A 22,386-nucleotide genomic window follows, 5' to 3' on the forward strand; every position below is an offset into this window, starting at 1 on the left:
CCCCCCCCGACAAACTTCTCCAATCATTAATCTACGGTCAACTATCTACAGCTCTTTATTTATCTATATTTTGTGTTGAAAAATCAAATTTTTAATTTCATAAACCTAACAAAATTTATTTTTAGGAAAGCAAACTATGCTGTTATGTAAGAAGGATCATTGAAAATATTTTTCAAACTAAAGTTTCTGTTTCTCTTTAAATGTGGCAAAATACTTTCATCCACTTATCTAATTAACCGGTTTTTACTTCACTGTTATTTTAAAATTTTGTTTGGTCTGTATATATACAATTTTGTAAAAAGTTTAATAACCTTATTGTTTTTTAATACGTGTTGTATCCTGAGACGGTAAGCAAAGAAAAATATGCGCAGATTGCAGGATAGCAATGTGGACAACTGTTCTATTTCAAGGACTGTTCAATGCTTCCATGATATGCAACCGATATAAATAAATCGAAAACTTTATTATTGTAGAATTGTTTAGGAATCGGGTCCATTTAGAAAGCAATATTCTGAACGATGGAATGCCTATTTCAATTCAAGAACGAGATTAGCTATCGATACCAAAACGGTCTCCCTCTTACTTCCAGTTCTATAGCGGATGGCCTTTCAGGATGAAGTACCCGTATTGGTCGATTTGGAAGGCCTCTTCACCGGAAGTGGCTAGCGTAAGGTGAAGGGCAGCGGAACTCAAGGCACTTCAACTACTTCCAACTTCCACTAGAAGCAGGCGTTTTTTTTTTTTCATATTGAAACGATGAATTCGAAAAATTTAAAAGACTTGTTTATTCTTCATGTTTAACACTTATCAATGAAGTCATATTTTAATTTCTTTAAGAACGACTGAGTAAAGTAAGGTTCAACGTAAACCAAGCAGAGTATCAGAAGGGTGGAAATGGAACAGACCAATTATATTATATCAAGTAAGCCTTTACCACGACTCAAATCAAAACAATCCCCTAATATATTCGAAGGATCTATAGGGAATATTTAGGTTCTCGCTAAATTACCTAGCTCAACAAACATGGTCCTCCAGGCCGGATACTACCTCAGACCAACATGGTTTATCTGTAAAAAATATTTAATTTACTCTAAATTAAACATGGTCCTAACTAGTGAACATTATGTAAATAATTAAATTGCAAATTTATGATTGAAGCAATATTAATTTAATTTTAACTATGAGTACGAAGATGATCCTTAAATACGTCATGTATCAACAAAGTTTTGGGCTTTATTCTCATTTTCTATTATGAAAGACCTTAGGTTTTGGAATTATATGGTATTCCTATAAACTGAGGAAAGTTCATAGCTCTTTATTCTATTCGTTTTAGTTCTTCCTCTAACTAGTCAAATATACAACCTTAGTTCTTGGAAACAGCTTTTGATTTATATTTGAGATCGAGCGAAACCGGGTCATGAGCTATCGGTTAAGTACATCCAATTGAAGAGATATTGTTAAGGTGCGGAACAATGTGGTTGGAGGGGGCTACTGGTGAAATTGGAAGAGAAATTCGAGTAGGTATATCGAAATTGGAGAAGCCAACTGGAAGAGGTTAATAACAGATCACTTTCTATTTGGTAAAGGGCGGAGGCGGAATGTCGATCAAGTTGGCACTACTGCATTCCTCTGTCGTCATCTTTTCCTTTTCGAAAGTATTTTAACTGCACAGCTGTTTGTTGTTGTTGTGTTACTTCATTTTCCTTTAGTATAGATCGTATTTTAGTCTTTTGGTCGTTTAATTGCTCTTTCTTAAGTTGTAGTAAACAATTTCTATATTAAATGATAGCCCTAAACCCTTGAATTATTGGAATACAATAGATTGTTTACCTGATAGTATCTGTTACTAGAATGCTTCTTGTGTTTGAGTCGAGGCTATGGCTCTTGATCTAGAACAGTGCTTTCCAAAGTGGGCCCAACCGCCCCCTTGGGTGCTGCAGAGATTCAGGGGGGGAGGCGGTGATCGTCACAGGTGCATTTGGATGGTGATGAATAACTGTAAGGGAGCGGGAAAAGAAAGAAGAGAAGATTTAAGGTTTTGTCTACTGTTTAACTCCGTGCTGGAGTTCTTAATATATAAATATGTTGCATTACAGTCCAATTTAATTTACTTGACAGACTTGTTTAAAAAAATTAATGGAAACGAAATCCGTTATTTCAGCATTCGTCACAAAACTTCTTCTGTACAAACGAAACTTTGGACGAGGTAAATTCACCCAGTTCCCAAATTTATCAATAGCAGAAAATAAAGATGAAGACATACTTTGTTATTGTGACCGCTAGGATGTTCCCCATTCTGATTTTAATCAACGATTTGATGATATTTTGAAAATGAACCTAGCTGATTGTATTTTGGATCCTTTTTCAATTGTAAATTCACAATTCTTTCACAGCAGAATTTCCACAGTTACAAGAAGAACCGATGGAAGGAATTTGAAATGATGAATTGAAATTTAAATTCAAAAGCGGCTACCAACTATTTTTTGTGATCCATTTTGCCGACAGAAATTCCTGGTATTAGAGTAAAGCATTATAGTACAAGAGTCAGGAAGAAAAAAAGGCAGTTATCTTACCCAATATAAATTTGGCAAATGAAAATTTGTCCGAACAACCATAAATCAATTTATTTTAGCAAATTTCATGTAAACTACTACTCCTACGAAAATAAACGTCATAAACTACTTTATAGCTCATTAAACTAACTTTAATTTGAGTATTAATTGACATCTGTACGTCACATATTTCCGGAGATATAGATTTCTCAAAATAAAATAACTGACTACTCATATTTCAGTACGTTCCATACAACATTTTTATGAAATTTTGCTCTATTAGGGCTTACATTTTAGCAAATTTACTCTAATTTAAATGATCCTCTCCTAGATTTTTTATTTCTGTTGGTAGAGAGAGTTGGTAGGTTCTGTTGTAAAGATATAGAGCTCCGAATAAAAAATAATTATTTTTAACGTTTTAAAACAGCCACCATTTTTTATTCCCCCTTCCTATACTAGGAATGAGGTGGTTCATGGATAGGAGGTGACTCATCAATTTTGACTAGTAATTATACCTAGTTTTCAATTAAGTAATCTAACATTGAGGTAAAATAACTGCCTTTTTTACCTTTGGGGCTCTTGTGTGTTTCATTTAATACATTATGAATCAGATTTACAATATATGTATAATCATCTGCAATACATCACACATAATCATCTATAATCATCTAATACAATTAGTGTTATAAAAGAGGTAAAAATAAAAAGCCATTGTTAATTTTCTTTATCTTATTTTCATCAAGAATCTGAGGATCTCTATTATTAGGATGTAAACATTGCTCATCGTTACGGAAATGGAAACCAGGTCTCGACAATTTGTCGATTAACTGAAATAATGAAGGCTGTGGATAGGGGGCGTTAACGGAAATGAAATAATTGACAGTTACAACACGCACTCGTGTCCGTCAACGTTATTTGAACTATGTACAGTTTATTACCGAGGTCGTCTATTAGAGGTGTGAAAGGGTAAGGAAAACGAAACTTTTTTGTACCTAATAAGTGAATTTGAACATCACACAAAAGAATTGTATTAATGGTAAGTAATAATTGTATTTATAATTATTACTTTTATTTAAATGCTCATTTGTTTATTTTATTTTTATTGTGGAGGATAAATTATAGCTATTATAGTCTCAATAGAAACGGAATCGCAGGATATACAGTTCAACTGTTGAAATTTGTATTTAAAGTTATTGCGGTAGGTAGTGAACGAACCTTCAAAAAAAGGAGATTCTTTGTTCTTAGTTTTTGTTATTTTTTTATTTCTATAATAAGGGCATTCATTATGTGTTAAATGTAAAATTGTTTACCATGTTAAATATAAGTATTGGATTGTGAGCAGCCCTATGTAAAGTCATGCTAAATGTTAAATGCATAAGAGCTCCTAGCAGATTTTCTGAACAACTTGTTTTATAACCTTTCCTTCCAAAACTTCATGTTATTGTTTGCTTATAAGTTTTCACTAAAGTAGTTTATTACAACATGCCTAAATTAAGTGAAAAGTGAAAGTTTGGCTACTGAGTGCCTTGTTGATCTGAGTGACTTGTGAGGAAGGGAAACAAGATGAGCTAATAGACAACTGTCATTATATTATTATTGTCATCCATTGCTTTATTTGTCATAAAAACACCCAAAACAATACTAACACAATCAAAACCCAAACTACGAGCTACTAACCTAACACGGCAACAAATAAAACGGTGACGAGCTAAGCTGGTCAGTTGCGTGACGTCATTCTCCATTTAACAGACCTAGTAACAGACTATCAACCATGTTATATGTTATATTTGTTGAACATGGTAAAAAAAGGAAATATTTTTCCATTTAGCATGAGTTTTTACATTTAACATGCTTTAACATGTTAGACTAAAGATCATGAATACTCCTTATGACGGCCGCTTGAAAGCTAAAAGTTTAGTACAACATTGCTCCAAAAATAAAAAAATTGTTTACTTCCTTCTTCAAAGACAACTTCTGACGAAATAAGCCGCTACTGTTAGGATGATGAAATGCTTTATCGTAATTGAGATCTCACGATCGTAGCAGTGTTTCCTAAACTTTCAACATCTGTACTCCGTCATAAAGACGAATATCATCGTCAAAAGAAAAATTTAATATATCAAATTAATTTTATAAATAAATCAAATTTATTTTATTAGTATAAAAAAGATTAATAAATAAACGTAAACGAAAATAATTCATAATAAGACGTAAATAAAAGTTGTATTGTAAATTTCATTATTTTCTACAAGTTTATTGCTACTATAATTCACTGCAGTCCTAGAACTCAACCAGTGATCCGACAACCGACAAAAAACTACACATACAAAATACTAAAAAGTGACAGTTTTTCATAATCCTTATTACAAAAGGAAATTTCCTTGTTAAACAATATGGGAAACTCTGGTCTATAGCAATAGCCTATAGCTGCTCAGAACAACCTACTGTAAAAAATTGAAAATGTATGGTAAAAGAAGGAATTGGACAATAGCGAAAGGAATGTATGGAAAGAAAAGGTGGAAAACGAACAAGGAGATCCGAATACGAAGATTCGAATAAAGCAGCGTAGAGAACCGACTCGCCGAAGTTACGATTACGATTACCTCCGACAACTTTCTTCATCTTCCATCAGCTGTCTGCTGAGGTGGGGCCACTACTGGTCGCGTAACTTGAATTTTAAAATGGAGAGTGAATGCGAATCGAGTTTTACCTTTAAACTTTCGTTGTATTTTTTTTCTTACCGCTTTCAACTCTCCTGTAGCTAATTAAATAAAAATAACAAACTTCCATAAGAAAACTCGTTTGGGTTCTTTCTATAGACTTGTCTTTATGGTGCGTCTACACACTTCTCACTAGAAATCAACGATCTTGAAGTAAATCAACATAATAATTACATATTCATAATAAAAAATATTATGCAATATAAAAATTTATATAAAAATAAACTTGTTCGGTCGAGCCCTCCCTCTCTCTTCAGGTCTTAGTTTGCCTAAATTTATGACCATCCAGCTCTACTGTCGGTATTTGGGGACGAATTGAAGGAAGTTAAATAAATCCTTATCCTGGCGCTAGTTGGGATTGCTTTAGAAGTGACGAAGGACAAAAAACGTTTTTGCACTGTATTTGTTTTTCTGCGTACTTTCTATAGAAAGCACTGTAAAACTTCTATATAAAGGACACTCACAGAGATGATTTTGTCCGTTGCACAGAGGTTTTCCTTAAAAAATGATTAATACAAAATGAAATATTAAATCCCTCGTATTTACATATCATCACATAAGTTGTGGCGCCTCTTAAGTCCGAAATAGTATGATTTGTGTACTATTAAAAAAATAAAAGCATTATTCTAGGGACATCTCGAGTCGACCAACGTTTTGTTGGATCCATAGATGATTTGTGACTTACAAAATTTAGTTTTGGAATCGTGAGTTTGTATATTCACACTTTATGCCAGTGTCCGTTATAGAGGAGTGAAGAGTGATGATGGGGAATAAACTTGGTGTTCACCAGAGTGAGAGATCCCTTAATAAAGTGTATGATAAAAAAAATGTACCTTGCTGGCTGCTTACATTATAAAATTGCCCGTTGAGTAGAGTTTCCGTTATATAGGGATTTCCATTTAGAGAAGTAAATTTTATTAATATTTTAAGTACTTTATATTCATTCTTTTTTAAATATCTTTTATTTTTTGCCATTACAATATAAAACATAATAATGTACGACCTCCGCCTATTTTACTTCTGTAGAAGAAGTGCACTCGGAAAAATATTTTAGATGTTTGGGACTTGCGGTCAGTGGCCAGCATGTAGACTTGGTTTTACACATAAAAACTTACATCGATTTAAATATCTTTAATCTAGACCATTACTGTATTTGCTGCGATATAACGTACTTTTACCTTTTCAGCATTTTCACCCGATACTCTATCCTTCTGCTCACCTCACTTCAAGGCCCAGACCCGAGAAGATGAGTACAGCTGTGCCGAAGACATTCCACAGCCAGCTATCGCGGGGTAAGTGCCCTCGCCTCACCACCTCGCCTGGCAGGTTCCAAGTTCGGTCGCTCTCGGGTCAGCAAATGTTCGTCATTTACTTACCGGTGATCTGGAGAGCATTCTCTCAAAATTTCCCTTTTCCTAAACATTTCACGAATTGCTCTTGCAATCTAAAGGTGAAATCGAGGCACTATATCCAAGTAAACCACAAAGTTGTCACCTACATGCTCTCTATTTCCAGAGGTTCTTCTGCTTGATATTATCAATAGATCTTTCAAACAAACTCTGTGGCAAAATTGAATATGCCGATTTGATAGAGCTTCGTTTCTTATAGTTTACACCTCTTCATAAACAAAACTGAGGTTATCATTTAAGACAACTTGAACTAAATAATATAACTTGCAAGAAGGAAGAATAGTTCTCTCTTATAATGTTTAGAGACACAGCTCCACCAGTCCCTTCTTGTCAATATCCAACCGAAATCAATACAACAATGATAAATAATTTACAATAAAGTTAACTAATTCACTACAAAATTCCTCTCTACTATTACAGAATATTAAATCAGAAAACATTGTTACAACTATTGGATAAACATTTTTTTTTCTTTATTGTAACCTAAATATACAGTAAGTAAATGTGAGAAGATATAATGGCATGAAAGATCATGAAGAAATGCCTATTGGTAGCACTCCAATAACATTTCTACATTACAAGTTCATGATCTTCTTTTCAGGCGCCTTGGAGGATTATGAATAATAGAAGTAAGGTTTAAAACTAGTGTGTTAAGTTATAAAATTGAAAAATTTATCTAGGAAACGCATTAAAATATCTCGAAAAGCATTCTGAAAAAGGTATCGATAGTAATATCGAGTTTTGGAGTATTTTAAATCACAGAAGTAGCTTTTTTAAATAATTACCAATGAGCGTGTTGCCTCAACACGCTTGCTTCATCAGAAGCAATTATATTCTATTATTACCTAAAATGTATTGCTTCATCATCTTGTTTACTTCTACTATACTGGACGGGCGTTCACAATGCTTCATGCTGAAGTTAAAGTGGTAACCGGCAATGACATGGTCCTTCATATCTCAGTGTGTACTGATGAAGAAGCAAGCGTCAAACGCATGCCTCCAACGCACAAAAGCGGAAATAGCTTTACGATGAAACACAGTTTCTATAGAGTATCTGAGGGGACTATGCTGTGAAAGAAGAAGAGTCTTTGTTCTTTACTTCAAAGGATTATAAAGTGCGTATTATGTATTCGGCGATGATTAAAGATATAATTAAGAATTAATAGCTATCTTACTGTAATCATAAAATCCGATATATCAATTAATTGTTGGCACGGTACGAGCTGGGCTGGTCGGGATGTTGCCTTGAGCCTTAGGGTCAGAGGTCGACTTCCCACGCACCTCGCCATTCTTCCACAGTCACTATCAAGAAGGCTTGTAGTAACCTTGTGCTCAATATTATATCAGTATTAGATTATATGCTGTCAATTATCTATTTATTATTATCGATTTGCTAAGAATCACCATCGAAATTGGATTATACGCAAAACGATCAATCCATCTTTCTCATAGGGTTTTTACAAAACTTTTTTCTGGGGGAGGGGAGAGGGTTGGATAATGAAAAGGTATTATCAAGTATTACTGAAAATACAAAAGTAATACATAAATATTTCTCAAAATATAAACTTTATGTTGAAGTGTATGAAAATCATATTTTTTCAAAGGTTGACCTGACTCCTCCCTTCTGAGTATTTAAATGCCTTTAGCAATCCCAGCCAACATACTTTTGAAAACAGAACTGCTGAGATTTTACTAACAGAGTTGTGTAAACCTCTCTTAATCCTCTTCTTGGCACAGAAATATGAGAGATACCATACTGTCTTTGTATTACCTAAATATCTTATCAATATTTTAAAAAACATTATTTTCGTTTTTTATACCTCATAATAATACTCTTGTACAAAAAGTGATGCTGAATTTCATCTAAAAAAAAGTAGAAATAATAAATTTCTATAAAATACATAGTAATAAAATTATACTATTTTTCTAAAATACTATTATTTCAGCCAAGATAAAGAATAAATAACAAGTTTGTTTTTGTTGTTTTTATTCACTGGTCAGAAGATGCTTAGAAGAAAAACAAAATAATAATCATAAAATATAATTGTTATTAATTTTTGGATGATGAAAATTACAATAATAATTACTTTGCCGATTGAAAAACTTCCTATGTTCAACTTAGTATTCTTTGATTTGTATCAATGTCACACTTCATGGGTTTAGCAAAGCCATAAAATTTCTATAATGTTTTAGGGGTTTTCCATCTTCTCCAGCGGTCACCAGCCTTGATAGAAACAAATATTATTCAAAGAATTATATTATTAATTGAATAAATAAATTATTCATATGTTACTTTATAAAAAAATTATAGATGATTTACCTATACCATAAATTATCTCGCATAATTTTATAATTAGTAATAATAAGTTTTCCTCTGATTACAGGTCTTTGTCTGTGGTTCTATGGTAAATTTGTACACTAGCAGAGGTGGAGATGGTAGATGGAACTTGCAAGCTACTGGTGTTCCTGTGGTACTCCTAGATACAGGTAATAATTAATGGATTTTCTTAATAAGAGCTTAATAAGTTCATGGACTGCTTAATAAGTGGTATGTAAGGGGTACCAACTGGCATAAATTTCTTAGAGCCAGTAACAAAGCTCCTTTATAATAGATTGTCAATACTTTTTGATCATATGTGAAACTTTAGGACTACACAATCTTTGTATTCTAAAATCCTTCATAAAATTCTCAATGGTTCTTAGTGTGTCACAAATAAACTTAGTCAGAGGTGTTATAGCCGAGTATGTCGGAGTAAAGGGCCCCTAATGCCTTGTTCAAAACATTATGGGTTTGAACCCACACCATTTTGGATTTCATATCCACTAAATTTTTCTAGTTACTTTGTTTTTCAATTGATTCTGGATAATCCTTGAGGCATCTAAAAACATAGTCTTGGGGCTTTTTAATAACAAATAACTGCCATTGGGCTGTTACTAGCATATATTTATAATACAGTTGTAAATTTTCATGAATACAAATTTTAATTTACCATTTTTTTTTAGTTTATAAGTTACCTTTTTCTAATTTCATAACTTACTTCATTTTTAATAAAGAATAAAGTTATTAAATGTAAAAAATAAAATTGATTTCTTTGTACACAAATGAAGAAATAAGAATTCATTTATAAAAATAACACTGGATCAGGAAGTATTTCTACAAAACACTGTAATAAATTTTTTTTTTAAACTAAATCATTACTTCACCAACTCAACTGTTGGTAAACATTATTACTCAATAGTTGGTAAGCCAAACCTTGACCTGTGGATGCATACAATCCATATAGAACTATCCTTACAAAACTTAGATTTTTTTCTAATACCCTCCTTAAACAACTTATTGTTGGCTGTCACTGATAAAAAAAAAAACTAATGCCTGTACCACTATAATCCATTACTAACTTTGTAGAGCTGTGCCTCAGTAGGTTTCCCAAACATACAGGATTGGCTTAAGGCTAATATAATAGAATTTACAATTGTCTGGCATGGCCGAATTTGAACATGGACCCAGAGATAGTAGCACAGCGTCTTATTCACTGAGGACCCTCGCTGTCACTGAAAAAGCTATCCCAGACTAAATTGTTCTCTCTATGATATTCCAACCCAAAACTTGTCTTGATTTCACATTTGTGGGAGATATATTATTACCAGGATGAAGTTAATTACTTTAAATTTTTTTAAAGTATAATAATACTAAGTATTTAGTAAGTAATATAAGTAATACATTTTTTTTAAGTATAATAAATATTCTAAAATATTTTCATTTATTACCTCGATTAATTTTATTTTATTCCTGTATCAATAAATCCAATTCAATGATAAATAAAAGTTTCTACTTAAAGCCTTTTTTTTTAAATTGTTTTAATACTTATCCCTTTAATATCCTGTAAGAATCATAATGAGGTATTTTAAACTTCTATTTTAATCCAAGTATATTTAAAGAAATGTCCAAGTCTCAGCAAAAAGTAAAAAATGCTATTCAAAATGTTATTTAGTGAAGTGACTTATAAATGATTTCTCTCAATTGATTAAAAATAAATTAGAAATATCTTATTAATGAAATAAATTATTAATTGAGTCTGATTTGAACAGGTGAAGCTAGATCTCGCACGTCGAGAGGTATTCGACTGGTCCTTGCAGAGCGAGGTTCTTCTTTCTGCCTTTGGTCTGATAAAATTGATAACTTGTCAGCGTACAGGGTGTCTGGGCCTTCCTTCCATACCATGTGTCTCTCATCTGATCACTCAACATTCATTGGTCAGTATGACATAAACCTTAATAACAAATAAAACTACACTTATGCATTAGTACAAGTCCCAAAAATATCCATTTTTTATTTATCCTGAAATTTCAGTATAGGCAATAAATAGTAATGAATATTTGAGACTAAAGAATTATGATGTTGATGGTAATTTGAAAAATGATTCTCAGATTAAAATTTTCTATGAAATGGAAATATTCCATTTTATTTTTAATCATGCTCACAATCATAAATACTTTCATAAGACTGAAATATTAATTTTATAAGAGACTTTATTTCCAAAAATTGTTAACATTTTATTTGATTAAGTACTCTTTTATATCAACTTTAGAAGTTCTCAGTCAATAGGAAATTATTTCCTTTTTGAATTTATATGAAAAGTTAATGGTTATTATACAATTTATTTAATTCAGTTTTCTTGCTATGAATATATTAAACTGGAGTAACTCATTGATTAACACTTTATTCACTCAATAGCGAAGTTTAAAAATTATTCTAAGGATTTTTTTTTTAAAAGTAAGCAAATTTCCATTATCATTTCTTTAAATTGTTGTGATTTCACTGTAACTGAAAAAATAAAAAGAACTGATTTTTCTTTTAGTCAGGGAGCCAATGTGCAAAAAGTTTGCTAACTTAATATCCAGCTAAAACTCACAATCTCTATCTCTCTAAGAATATATTACAGCTAATTTTTCTACTAGAATATTTAACAATAATGCATCATACCATCTTCAAAGTACACTGTTCCACTTACATTTCTGGATAAAGGTTTAATTTATAAACGTTTCAGATTAATAAAACCTAAAATTAATCTGTATTAATTGTTTAATCATTAATCAAGAATGCTATTTTGTAAATTAGATTTGTCAGAAAGGTTTTTTCTGGATAATTGCATGTTTGTAATTACACAAACATTTTTAATTAATTTTTCAAAAAAAAATATATTAAATAATTATTTGATCCTTTTAATTTTGTAGATTAAAATAAATTGGCCCTAAATATAGCTTTGCATATTTCCAGTAGAGGTTACTTAAGTGTGATTTAGTGTTATGAAAATCTTTTAAAAGTTTTATATGGATATTAAATAGGTCAATTTTTTGTATACTATACTCCTTTATTGTGTATTATCAATTTTATTTACAAATTCATTTCAAATAGAATATTTTTGTCATTATTAAATCAGTAGTTAGTAAAAACGTTTTTGAAAATATTTTAAAATGTAAGTTTTTTCTCTTCATGTATTGCCATTATAAAATTTATAACATACTCTGAAATACTTTTTCAGGTTTGAGTTTTGATTCAGAGTTTGCAGCCCGTGAATTATGGTCTCATATTGAGCAGCTAACATCATGCCCTGAAAATATTTCTCTTTCGGTACCAGGAAGGAAAAAACGCCCAGTTCCAGCGAAAACCTTACCTGCAAAAACTCACATATCACAACCTTGTTGCTTCCAGCACATTACGTCTGTTGGCGCCAGGGATAAGGGTCGCTATGTCAGCCTCCAGACTTTGCTTCCTCCTTCTTCTGAGGAGAAGGAATGACTGCTGTAGTCATTGGTCATATTGTCACCGATATGGCCAAACCCTCATAGATATAATTGCTGTCTTTTGATTCATTCCATATCACATAAACATGGATGTTATTAAAATGACTAGAGTTTGTATAAAAGATGTTTATTAAGATCATTATTTCTTGAAAAAAGGTGGGAAAACCACCATATATTGCATTCTCAGATGAGCCAACACTTAAAAGGATATTGGTCCTTCTTTATTATCTATAGTGTTTAGGCACAAAATAACTTTAAATAGTTGTTATACTGAATTTCTTCTAATGATACTACATTTTGTTGTAGCACTAAATGTTACTCTATAAACAAACTATAATGTAAATAATATATTTGTTCAAAATTTATGAGCATATTAGCTCTTATTGTGAAACTGAGGAGTTTTTCCTAGATTGTAGCATTAGAGTTTACAATTGTCAGCTTACTGTCAAGACCTGCTTTGTCTAGATTTACTGAAGGGTTTCAAAATTTCTTTAATTTTATGCTTCCTATCAGAACATTATGTTTTTGAGCCATTGATTGTGCTAAATTTAAACCTCGTTGGTCAGGCGATTTACTAACTTCGATAAGTATAAAGAAGGGCCGCCCATAGCTCAGTGGTTAAGAAACAGTCTTTACCAATCTGATGTCAATTGGCGGTGCCGGTTCGAATCCGGCCTGGGACGTTGACTTTTTTCATTGAGTGGCGGTCCCACAAAATGAAGAACTTTGACCCCCAACCATGGTTAGGCAGTATAGGACTCCAATGGGGGAGTCTTGGCTGAAAAAAAAAAATTATAAAGACATAAGAGATTTTGATAGTAAGCCAACAAAATATATAGATTTGAAATAATATACTACTACTACTACTACTAATAATAATGATGATCCATACTATGATGGATTGATAGTTTTTAGATAACCAATTTTTCTTCTCAGAAACCTATAACTGTTTCGTATCATTTCATACTCTGATTTTGGAAAGTTTTATTAAATAATTTACAGTTTATGCTGGCAAGAATGTAATATAGTATCAAACAATGGTATAATTTTGACCATTGTGTAATTTAGTAATTTTAGATAAAACATATAGACTGTATTTGCTATTTTTACAGCTTCCTCTACTTAGTTAATTGTTTTTAAATTTTAAATAATATGAACTTTCAACCTCAATTTAATCTTAATATTACTGAAAGATTTGTTTAAGAACCATTTATGCATTTCTTTGGGGTGACATTGACATGCCCTGACCGAAGAAGCTTTGTGTATATAAAATGGCTTCATTGTGTGATAAGGAATATTTTCCTCTGAGTAACTTGTATTTAATATTTATATTATTTTATAGTAATAACTATATTGTTTAATTCAAGGGTTATTTTATAGTGTACCCTTTTGTTTCTGAAACTAATATTGCATTGTGTTAATTGTGGAGATTTATTTGTGTTAAATTGGATTAAAATGTTACTTTAGTTGTTATCTACTTCTGAATTGATGATTATGTCTACTTGAAAACATAGACAGTAGTTAGCAATTTTTTTTGTAAATAAAAATGTCCAATTGCTATTATTAGGTTAAATTAATTGAATCTTATTGATTGATTGATGTAGAAGAGAAGATTTAGAAAAGAAATTGTTAGATATTTAAAAGCCATTATGGAATGTGTATGAAATAAAGAGATGTCATATTCTTGCATTTTAATTTTTTTTTTTTTCCATTTATCTGCATAGTTGTGAGTATATAAAGAAATAATATTATAAAATGACATTGTTTTGTTATATAAATTGTACCATTGTATTTATAACAATATGATGTGTGCACTCTCTCAAACCTGAAGTTATAGAAAAGTTACTTATTTTAGACTAATTCCTTTATTTTATTAATTTGCAATCATACTTTTGGTGATGAATTGATGTGAATTTGCCAAAGAATTAAAAAAATAATTATAAAATAGTTGCATATAATGTATAATAGAGAGAATTAACTTTTATCTCAAATGGTCCAATTTTGCAACAAGTTTCTTTATTCGACTACGAGTAACCTAAATTAAATTGCCACAGTTAAAATATATCTCTTACCTTGATCAAAACAAAATATTGAAATATATCATGAAACACTTGTGTATTTTTATTATAACAAGTAAGCAATAAATAAAATTAACTATTTTTTGTCAACTATCCTACCTAATTAAACTGGCAGTTTATCAATTATGGTATATATTTTTTTATTTTGCATCATAATTACCCCAATATTATTCTGATTTCATCAGACAAAAAAACTCATTAAAATCTACCTCTTGCAACTACCCAAGATTAAGTAGTCACTGCATTTATACATTTTATAATCTAATAACATAAATATAATATTGCAATAGATGTACAGAACATAAAAAAGTCAATTAAAAAGAATAATTACTGAAATACAAATCTTTGCTAATAATGATCCAATTTAATATTATTTTAGTTTTTTATCATAGAGAATTTCATCATTAAATTCATGATTGGCTGTAATCTTTCCGAAGATTATAGGTTTTGAGTTATTCGAAAAAATGAATTTGTTTTATTTATTAAAAATAATAGTTTTTTTTATTCCCAGCCTTATTGCACATATATGGTATAAGAGGAACCACAATTAATAAATTAAACTTTATAGGCATTGTTGTTTATGAAATACACTGACAAATAAGTTGGTGAGTGAGATGTTACAGAAAAGTACATCCCAGTTTTATTGTATAGATAATAATAAATAATACAATTATATCTGTTTACTTTGATTTGAAGTAGTTGTATTGATCCTTGGTAAAAAGTAAGAATACTCATCGTTTGAGTAAGATGTACCTAAACTTTCAATGGGTTGTTGAAAAAATCTGGTGGCTGAGCAAGAGCCAGTTTGATAATGTTGTCTCCCTCCCATCAGGCAGCCTTATAAAAGAGTATTGAAGATTCCCTTTAAGAAATTCCACTTAATATAGGACGTTTTCTCATCTTCCTGAATTGAGATCCTGATATGTTAGGGCCAACTCTATTATCTTCCAGATGATGGCCACCTATCATTCCATCTGTCCATTACCTTGTGGATGGTAGGGTGTTGTTCTGTTCGAAGAGATTCCCATTTCATACATTTGACCAATTCGACATGAAGCTTGAGCCCTGATTAGAATGGATGAATGATTCTACAGCAAACATTCAGAAGAGATCCACAAACTTAGATATGACTGAACCAGCAGACACATCAGAACAGAGAAAGGCAAATGGAAATTGAGAGAATCCGTCTATAATAACAGTAGATATCAGCTCCACGTTACAGTGGGCAGTGGCTCCTTTAAAATCAATGTTGAGTCTTTCGAATGGCTGTGCAGATCTGATCAGTTGCCCAAGGTGTTTCCCAAATCGAGGATTAATTTGAGTGCTCACCCTACATCACAATATGATCTGTCTCATTTCTTCCAGGGAGGATGGAAGGATTTTAATCTGAACCCAATGATATAAGCTTGTCTCTCCAGGGTGACATAGATCTTCATGCAAAGATGTTAGTTTAGTTATATTCCCTCCAATGGAAGAGCGTATCCTCGAAACATCAGCAGCTTCATTATCTTTACCTGAACGGTAAACAATCTCAAAATTGTAACTAGAGTGCTATAATCGACTCCTAATAATTTTTTTATTCTTAATTTTGCCTTTATTCTTATTGTGGAACATGAAGGAGATAGATTTCTGATCCGTAACCAGAAGAAAACATTTACCCAGAAGTTAGTGCCTCCACTTAATTAAAGCTTCAACGATAGCATAGGGTTCTTTTTCTATGGATGAGTGTTGTTTTTTTAGTTAATAATTTAATAAAGAACGTGATTGGACAGTCATTTTGTGAGAGAACTGCTCCTATAGCAAAATCTGATGCAGTGAACATCATTTGAGACTAAAAGAAAGCCCCACAAGGATTAATAAGTAAAATGTGGAAAACTGAAACTTATGTTAAATGTTTAGAAAAATAATTATTTAGATACATTTAATGAATAGAGAAGAAAAGAGATTTTCCAAACCATTTTTATTAAAATGTAAGTAGTTACCAAAGATCAGGTATATCAGTGGTTGTCTAAGAAATTTAATCATTAGTTTTTCAAGCCAATATTTAATAAACCTTAGTTTAATTTCAGAAAATACAAAATTTTGGCATCTCTTTATGACTATTTTTTTCAATTTGGCACTAGTCTTCCTCCTACCCTATTCGGAATACAGAAGGATGTTAAATTCTCAACAAAAAACTGGGATAACCAAAATTATAAATGCAGAGCAGATGTATAGAAGAGTAAGGGATAGCAAATTATAATAATCTTACTATAAGAAGAATACTTCAACTAAAGCTTCCAAAGCCAATGTGTTGTTTTTATACAACATAAGTATGTCTACTTTAAACTAATAGCAGTTTAAGAACTGGGTTGCTATCAATGGATTGGTCAATGAACGATGCAGCTTGTAGTATGCAAATTTTGGAGAAACTGAATAAACAATGTTAATAATTTAACTGTCGGATTTATAAAAAATAAAATAATAATAAATTAAAAAGTGGATTAAGCATAGATGAAGAAGATAAGATGAAATATAAAAAAAAATATGAAGATACATTAAGTCTGTTTTGCCAATAAATATGGATTAAAAGTATAAAAAAAAAATCAAGAATCCCAGTTATGCTTTCTTACCATAAACTACAAAAATTAAAAAAAAATATTTACCCCTAGATGAAAAAAAAACTTTTTGATTATGGTCTTGGTGGCAAATTTTTTAGATTAATTTTTATAGTAAGAAATCATTTTTAAAATTACAGTTCATGAATTGTAATGTTATTCAGAAATGCAGGATCCACCTTAGATAGTTTTTAAGTAATCAAGGTTCAAAGATCAGAACCATGTATTATTTAAATGGCTAATGCTGTATTAAATTAAACAAAAGTAAAAATGTTGATTCTAATTTTTTTTTTTTTTTGTAATTTCGGTTTTGAACCAAGCAAGATTGAAAACATAAGACAGAATATAGAATTTTGAATTTTATTTTTATTATTACCAAAATTCAAAGTGACTAGGTTGAAATACTGAATCAGAACCCTAAAAAACAGTAAGTAATATTTTAAAACTTCTCCAATATATTCCACTAAGATCCCACTTTTGCCACTAATTGGATCTTAAGAGTACCAAAATGTAAGGAATTTACACTTATTTAGTTTATTATTGGTTTGATGTTTAAAAAATAAAATACTTGGTTTTCATACCATTTTATTACCCGAAAAAAGATTGATTTTCTGAGGATTTCAATACGTTCAATAATTTATAATTTATTTTATTATTTACCAAGTTAAATTCGGAAAGGAAAAGGGGTTTTTAGGCTAATTCGTTTAAAAATTATAGCATTATGATAGATTTTTGTAATTTTCGTCCTACTTATAGCTTGACCAGTTAGGACATGACATTAGGCTTGGCCCTTTAAGCGCTGCTCAAAGCTGTAGTTTTCCAAAAATGTTTAGGAAACGTGTAAGTTTTAAGAAATACTAATCAGAAATCCAGTACGTTGAGAAACCTGGTCAAAGTTGTTGGCAAATTTTATTCCCCCCCCCCACAATACTTTTTTTCACGAACGCTCCTATCAATGACCAATAAATAAAATAAATTCTCAAAACAACTTCAAATTTCCAAATATTTGTCACATGCAGTTTATTTGTAACTATGACTAATAATGCCTCTGCATATTAGAATAGGTACCATATTTCTTAACAAAGTTGAAAGTTGTCTTTTTACTATCGTTGAAATGGTTTCAACCTTTCTCCCAAAATTCTTATAATGTGTCTTTAGATATTAAAACTCGTTCGATATTCAGTTTATGATTGTTTTAAAATGTAATTAATAACTCCATATATAAATTTTGAGTAAAATAGGTAATTAAAATATTTTAACACGTAATTCTAATTGCATTTTTGTTTTATAGTATTTATTTAAATTGAATACATGTATAAAATGAAAAATGAGTCATTAGTTAACATGTATAAAATTATGACTAAACACTGACTGGCAATTCATTTCGCCGCCTTAATTTCGCTGTGGTAGGCTATATTCTGGTTATCATCAACCAAAAAAAGAAGTTACCAGATTTTTTGCCTCCTAGTTTGTTTCAAAGTTTTACTTGATTTCCCATAGCATAGGTGTTTTTAATTTGATTGATACAAGTCTTGAAATATCCTTATTTCAATCTTAGTAAGTCAGTGTATTTTATATTTATTGTTGTTAGTAACCGGATTAGGTAAATTTTATGACAGTTTATGTTCTTGGTTTTAGAAAAATGTCTAGTACTTCACAGAAACATCGCAACTTCGTTGCTGAACCTATGGGAGAAAAGTCTGTTACTGAACTTGCTGGTATTGGAGAGGTTCTTGGTAGGAGATTGGAAAGTCAAGGCTTTGATAAGGTGCTTGTAATGTCCTTTTCAAGTGAAATTAATTAATTGTTTTTCTGCCTAAAGTTATTTTAAGATTAATGATCAATGATATTCATTCTCTTATACCTTTATTTGATACATGAAGGGAGTTAAGTGCACAAACATGAAGTTGAGACAAAGGGGTTAAAAATTTGGGCTAGTCAGTTTTTTAAATTATAAAGTGTCTTACACTGTAGTAAACTGCCTGTTTCACAGTTCAAGGTTCCTGAACAAAAATAAATGTATAAAAGCCCAAATTTTACTCTTCCGTTTTAATTAAAACTGTGTATTCAGACTTAACTCCCTTTACACCTAAAACCCGGATACTTAATAATTATCAATTAAGATATTTGATCAAATTGAGATCTAACAAAACATGATCACTTGAAAGAGTAGGCCATAAATAAACTAATTATTTATAACTAATAATTTTATAAATTCTTTGAAAGATAACTTACTGTATTATTCAAAATGTGAGTTATTCTGCCTTCGTTCTGTATTTATAACCATTCTGAAGTTATTCATGTCTATCATAACTGAATCTACCAAGTATGCTCATTTGTAAATTTGGCTAAGTACCAGTTACTAATAACTATTAATAGAGCTAATTTAATACTACTAGATTGATGAAACTGGTCATTTTACTGGCTCCAGATTCTGAATTATGTCAATTTTACATTTGATTTAAATTACAAGTCATGAAATCATAATGCAAAACCTATTTTTTAGTAAATAATTTTGCTAAAGAAACATATTTAATTGAGCAATGATATTATGGGTATGTGTATCAATAAGTTTAATTTTAGAAGAAAAGGTTATTTGTCTGTAATCTAGTGTTTATTGAATTTTTTACCAAAGTTTCAATGGCTACTAACAGTTTTTGCCCATGTACTTTCCTCATGTTAAACCCTGTTTGAAAGGCTTATCTACTAGTTCAGCTTATAAATCCCTGAATATTTTTCATATGTATCCTGACTTTTTTTTTTTTTTTATTTCTGTATTGACGTAAGTATTTAAAATTATTGGCTCATGCAAAGGAAATTATTTTATTATTAATTATACTTAAATTTGAAGTAGAACTGTTCAGTTTAATGGAATATTAGTCATTCCATAAAAAGTATTGAAGTTAATTGAAAATTATAATGGGTGTGTTTACCACCAATATGTCTTTAGTAATGTTGGAGAAGATAGGTGGTGGTCACATTTAACATAAAAAATAAGGTAACATAATAAGATGGACTAAGTAATTGCATACCCCATCTCCTTCAAAGGAAAAATCAAGTCTAAAAGTGGAGTTGACTATGCCCTCGTTGCCCAGGTTTATTTTGAAGTAAATAGAGATTTCTCCATTCTCTTATGGACAAGTATTTATTTAATATATTAATACTTGTGAAATTAACTCTTATTTTTGTTAACTTAATGTTTTCTTAATTTTTCTTTGATGTTTCGGGATCCTTTCCCTTTCTTTAGGATATAACATTTTCTTTAGTTTACTTGTTAATTACATCCATACAAATATAGTTTATCGTTTGTATAACTTATCTTAATTCTATACGGAAACTTAAGACAGCCTTAATAGTACTCAACAGAATATTTTAGAAGATTGGAAGACTTTATAAACTTGTACAAAAATCATTTTATAAAAATATACATGATTATTACCCACTTTTATAGGATCCTTTAGTGCTTATGTTAGGGAATATTGAGAGATTTACTTAGTTATGATATTTTAAAATAGATATTGAGCTAGTATTATAACCTTTTTTTTTGAAAATCAAAATGTCAAGGCCAAAATTTCTTTTGCTAATATTTATATAAATATAAATTGTTGGTCCAATCTGACTACCAAAGGATTCGAAACCACTTAATTCAAATTAAAAAATAAAAAGTAAATAAATGAATGCCTATTACTTAAATCTACAGACAGTATATTTAGTAAGTAAGATCTTATTTACTCGCCATAGACAGATCTTTTATCCAGTTTTGTGTTGTTTTTTTTTTCTTTTCAACTCGTGGTGAGTTGGTAAGTAAGGTAGTAAAAGGATATGTCCCCATCAAGAGACTGTCTTTAGCACAAATAATATGATGTTTGGTAGAAAACTGACTCAGTCTGGAGTGCATGATGAACACGGAATAAATCTTAGGTGAAGAATGTGTTGTAACATCCATGTCGAGTGCAAATTTTTATGTGTTGAACCTTTAAAAAAATATTATGCATAATTTCTTAGATTCCATCATTGGTAAAAAATTACTCAATTTGTGGAATAGTTCACTATAAATTGAAAGAATATTAAGATTATGAAAATGAAAGTATACTAATTAATTTCATAAAAATACCCTTAAAAATCTGATATTTTATCCATTCCAACCAATTATAATCTCTCATTTAAATTTCTGAAGTAAATACACATATCTGAATGAATAAGTTCTGCAATAAATTTCTTTCTTTTTAGTATTTAATAACTTTCTTTATTTCTGTTCAAATGATTTTTTATTATTGAAAGATTATTAGTTGACCGTGTATAATAGATTGTAGGATAGTCTGGGTTGTTGGTGAATAAAGGTACAAAATAATAAAGATCAACTGAAGGCCTGCAAAGTAGGGTGAAACGTTAGTTACCAATAAATGAGTAATATTTACTATTTTCTACCTATATTGACCACCACCCAGACTCTATGATTCTCTATTATATTTATCTTGTCTTTGTAGTTCCGAAGAAGGTAGCGATGTGAGCTTAAATAATGGCATTTATTAAACAGTTCAACAATATTTTTTATTTTGACATTGACCACCATCCTTTACATAATTTTTACATTTTAGTCATTGATCGTAGCCTATTGATAATGTTAATATGCTTCCACAATGTTGTATATAGAAAATCATGAAACGCATAATTGAAGATTTTTTTTTGCTTTTCTAGGCATATGTCGTTCTTGGCCAGTTCTTGGTTTTGAAGAAAAATAAGGAGCTGTTTCAGGATTGGATGAAAGATACATGTCAGGCCAATTCGAAACAGTCTAGTGATTGTTATGATTGTTTGAATGATTGGTGTGAAGAATTTTTGTAAATTATGGTGTATTTTACTTTTGTTAACCCATTTTAATTATATAATACGAGGGAATTATTTTTGCCTTACTTCTTATTCCGTATGTTTTACTATTTTAAAAATAGTAATGAAATATTATACAATGTATCATTATGAATGTAATTTATATTTACTGTAATAAAATATTTCTGTTTGTCGTTAAATGGGTGAAAAATTTTATCATTCCATTTGACAAATAAAAATTTTTTTCTTTTAAATATGAAAAATTTTTGACTTGTAAAAACTTACCTGTTCATTTTAACTCAAGTATATCTATTTTATTTTTATATATGTGTGTGTGTTTATTTTTTCATATATATGTATTTTAATTTTGGCGCTCTCTCAATTGTTTATTTTTTCTA

General features: G+C 30.3%; 2 protein-coding genes across 5 annotated transcripts in view; both read left to right on the forward strand.

Annotated features, from left to right (window-relative positions):
• The window catches only part of MESR3 (misexpression suppressor of ras 3), a 129,718-nt gene extending 115,543 nt beyond the window's left edge, over positions 1 to 14,175 (forward strand). For all 3 annotated transcript variants that reach the window (XM_014428314.2, XM_067045060.1, XM_014428313.3), the window contains exons 3-5: positions 9,066 to 9,168; positions 10,771 to 10,935; positions 12,225 to 14,175. In XM_014428314.2, coding sequence (XP_014283800.1) covers positions 9,066 to 9,168; positions 10,771 to 10,935; positions 12,225 to 12,481 — 525 coding nt within the window. In that variant the 3' untranslated portion in view covers positions 12,482 to 14,175. The remainder of the gene's footprint in view (positions 1 to 9,065; positions 9,169 to 10,770; positions 10,936 to 12,224) is intronic.
• Positions 14,176 to 18,554: 4,379 nt separating this feature from the next.
• Positions 18,555 to 22,242, forward strand: baf (barrier to autointegration factor). Of its 2 annotated transcripts, none has more exons than XM_024359842.2 (3): positions 18,555 to 18,722; positions 18,800 to 18,929; positions 21,860 to 22,242. In XM_024359842.2, exons 2-3 carry the CDS (start codon positions 18,804 to 18,806, stop codon positions 22,004 to 22,006), a joined length of 273 nt encoding a protein of 90 aa, XP_024215610.1. In that variant the 5' UTR covers positions 18,555 to 18,722; positions 18,800 to 18,803; the 3' UTR covers positions 22,007 to 22,242. The 2 variants fall into 2 exon arrangements, with proteins under 2 accessions (XP_024215610.1, XP_014283773.1); XM_014428287.3 differs by having other exon boundaries at positions 18,557 to 18,718.
• Positions 22,243 to 22,386: the final 144 nt, after the last annotated feature.

Source organism: Halyomorpha halys, unplaced genomic scaffold, assembly GCF_000696795.3.
Source record: "Halyomorpha halys isolate HHAL.00 unplaced genomic scaffold, Hhal_1.1 Scaffold710.1, whole genome shotgun sequence".
NCBI classification, from domain to species: domain Eukaryota; kingdom Metazoa; phylum Arthropoda; class Insecta; order Hemiptera; family Pentatomidae; genus Halyomorpha; species Halyomorpha halys.